At 41.8% G+C, this 3482-nt stretch overlaps 1 protein-coding gene across 1 annotated transcript; it reads left to right on the top strand.

The window, feature by feature from the left end:
• The first annotated feature begins 723 nt into the window (after positions 1-723).
• LOC112502672 lies at positions 724-1938 on the top strand. Its single transcript, XM_025106653.1, has one exon. The coding sequence runs from the start codon at positions 724-726 to the stop codon at positions 1936-1938; it is 1215 nt and encodes a 404-aa protein (XP_024962421.1).
• Positions 1939-3482: the final 1544 nt, after the last annotated feature.

The following is a 3482-nucleotide window of genomic DNA, read 5'->3' as shown; positions in this document are numbered from 1 at the left end:
AAGYTGGAATYTGTRAGTTGKATCCCTTGCTTTTTYTGATTTGAACTCGTTATGCTAGAGGARTTTTTGAATACGTAATTGTTCTTAGATTTCTTCGAGTAGCAASCAATACTCAATTGACGCRTGTGTTAGTTGCAAGTATCRTAAGGTTGTACAATCTAACCYAAATAATYGRCGTCCGATTGTTGGTTAGGTTTGGTATTTGTTGATCTTAATGCAATTAGCGATTGAACTCCAAGTCCTTGACTAGACKAGATTAGMTAATTAGAGATTAGTTGTTAAAGCATTTTATGCTWATCGTGCTTTTGTAACAAATGAGGCATTGACGCGTGTTGAATGTTCACGCCAAACTGAATTCTTTCGAGAAAGTATTTATTTGAATGAGTCGATGATACGCAGTCCAAAGAATTAGTTGATTGTTGCTCATTACTAGATTTAATTTTCTATTGTCTAAAATTTTAATTTAATTTTTATGCTTAGATTAGTTGAAATTCCAACCCCCTTTTTTTATATATAGTGTTTTATTGTTAATGAATTTGCACACGGTTACGTCTTGGACCTACGATTAACACCGAGTCCCTGAGGAGACAACCCTACTTATCGCTATCACAAGTGTGTTTTAGAGATAATAGGCTTATTTTATAAAATTCTATTATTTACCGGACTCGACAYCCGTCAAATTTTTGGCGCCGTTGCCGGGGACTCGACAAAGTTCAACTGTTTATGCCAAGATCGTTTCGTGCAGGTTCACCATTGCCAATTGATCCGGAAATTGAGAAAACCGCAAAGAAGCTAAGAAAGCAAGCTAAGCTTCGAAAGAAGCAAAGCACGTCTACTTCTTCACCGGTTCTCAATATTTGGAAAGATATTGAGTTGTCATCCGATTCAGAAGACCAAACAGAGGAAGAAGAAGAGACGCCTCATTCTGAGCAAGAAGAACCGGTCATCGAGACTGAAGAGGAAATGGCGAATCCCAAACGCACTTTAAGGGAATGGGCAGCACCCAACGTCGCCGAGCAACCTCTTTGCATCACCTATCTGGCAGAAGAGGTAAGTACAGAACTTAAAACTGGTTTAATACACTTACTACCTTGTTTTCATGGTTTAGCTAACGAAGACCCGTACAAGCATATGACCGAGTTCCACATGGTGTGCTTGGGGATGAAGCCACAAGGCACGACAATGGAGAATCTCAAGCTGAAGGCATTTCCATTCTCCCTAGTTGACGCAGCTAGGGAGTGGCTTTTCTACTTACCGCCGGGATCCATCACCACTTGGGCGCAAATGGCGAGAACATTCCTCGACAAGTACTTTCCCGCATCCAAAGCCTCCGGGCTTAGAACAGAGATATGTGGGACCAAGCAGAAGGACATGGAGTCTTTATACAAGTATTGGGAGCGCTTCAAGCGCCTTTGTGTAAGTTGTCCTCAACATGGAATTTCTGATGAATTACTAATTCAATATTTTTATGAAGGTTTGCTACCGATGGAAAGAAAGATGATGGATGCCGCGAGTGGAGGAGCTATAGTGAACAAGATGCCAACTCAAGCGAGGACTTTGATAGACACCATGGCGGAAAACTCCAAGAAATTTGAAGTACAGAGTGACATTGGCCGGGGTGCTAGTGAGGTACATGTTAAATATTTAGAAACTAAAATAACTGATTTGACTAACCTTGTTAAACAGCTTGCCATGGGTAATATGCCTCAAGTCAAGGCATGTGGATTTTGCTCGTCAGTGGCACACCCCACCGATGCATGCCCGATTTTACATGAAGAAGAAGAGCAAGTGAACGCCATTGGGGGTGACAACTTTCAGAATTCAAGCAAGCGGGCTCCTGACCCTTTCTCGAGCACATACAACCCTGGTTGGAGGCAACATCCGAATCTGAGCTATGCCCTGAGGGAAGGACAAGGACAAGGCCAGCAATTTCAGTAAAGAGGTTCATTCCAGCCACCTCAACAGTTTCAACCTCAACAATTCCAAGCACCGTCGGGCTTTCAGCAACAACATCAACCAAAGGAACCATTTCAGTCGAGTTCCCAACATCAACATCAAGTGTCACCGCAAGCTCCTAGTGGCTCAGGTATGTCACTAGAGGATGTAGTTAAGTCTATGGCTGCTAACATGGTGAAATTTCAACAGGAAACTCAGGCAAGTATTCAAGACCTTCAGGCCACCGTTGGCCAATTAGCAAACAAAGGTAAATTGCCGTCTCAAACGGAGATGAATCCGGAGGCAAATGTGAGTGYTGTCACTTTGAGAAGCGGAAAGGAGCTTCAAGAGGTTGTAAAGAAGAAGAAAGAAAAGGTTCACGAGGAAGTAGAAGAGTTAGAGGTCAAGACATCCACTTTGGGTGCAAAGGATGTCAAAGAAGAGGAGTCAAAGAAGAGGACACCCGAAGTGATAGTTCAAGCACCGCCATTCCCGAGCCGGTTCGAGAAGACAAAGTGGGAGAGCGAAGAGAAGGAGATCCTTTACACATTCTGAAAAGTTCAGGTAAACATCCCTTTATTAGATGCAATTAAGCAAGTTCCTAGATATGCTAAGTTTTTGAAAGAACTTTGTACTAATAAAAGGAAACTAAAGGGTAATGAAAAGATAAGCATGAGTCAAAATGTGTCCGCTGTTTTGCAAAAACAGTTATCACCTAAGTGTAAAGACCCGGGCATGTTTACCATACCATGTAAGGTAGGCAATGTCTCAGTAAATCAAGCCATGTTGGACTTAGGGGCATCAATTAATGTTATGCCATATGCCATCTACTCATCTTTGGATGTAGGGCCCCTCAAGCCAACCGGTGTGGTAATCTAATTAGCGGATAGGTCTATTGTCTACCCTAAAGGGGTATTAGAGGACGTGCTTGTTCAAGTAAATGAATTGGTCTTTCCGGCATATTTTTATGTAATAGATATGGAGGAGAAAAATGCCTCCAATGCCGGTATGCTTTTGCTAGGTAGACCATTTTTGAAAACCTCTAAGACTGAGATAGACGTCCATAGTGGTAGTTTGACCATGGAATTCGATGGCGAGATGATTAAATTTAATATATATGATGCCATGCGATATCCGAGTGATGTTTCGTCTTTATGATTTGTTGATATTATCGAGTCTTTATCTGATACTATGTTTGATCTATCTAATGAGGATGTGTTAGAAGTGATTCTAGACAGGGATTTAACAAATGAAAGTTTTGATGATGATTTTGCATAATTGGTGTCTTGGATGTAGAAAGGGCGAGTACAAAAGCCAAGGTATGAAGTCTCTAAAATAGATTTGCCTATATCTCACACTAGACTTTTGCCTTCTGTTGAACAGGCACCCGAGCTAGAATTGAAGACGCTACCACATCATCTGAAGTACGCCTACTTGGGAGATAAAGAGACCCTTCCGGTGATCATATCTGCCACACTATCACCGAAGGAAGAAAGAGAGCTTGTGGATGTTTTGAAGGAGCACAAGAGGGCGATTGGATGGACCAT

This window comes from Cynara cardunculus, unplaced genomic scaffold, assembly GCF_001531365.2.
Source record: "Cynara cardunculus var. scolymus isolate 2C unplaced genomic scaffold, CcrdV1 Un_Scaffold_1758, whole genome shotgun sequence".
NCBI lineage: Eukaryota > Viridiplantae > Streptophyta > Magnoliopsida > Asterales > Asteraceae > Cynara > Cynara cardunculus.
This window is presented reverse-complemented; position numbering and strand designations above follow the sequence as displayed.

Bases quoted from the DNA above. Each gene is read 5' to 3' on its own strand.
- LOC112502672 (XM_025106653.1), top strand. From the start codon at position 724: ATGCCAAGATCGTTTCGTGCAGGTTCACCATTGCCAATTGATCCGGAA.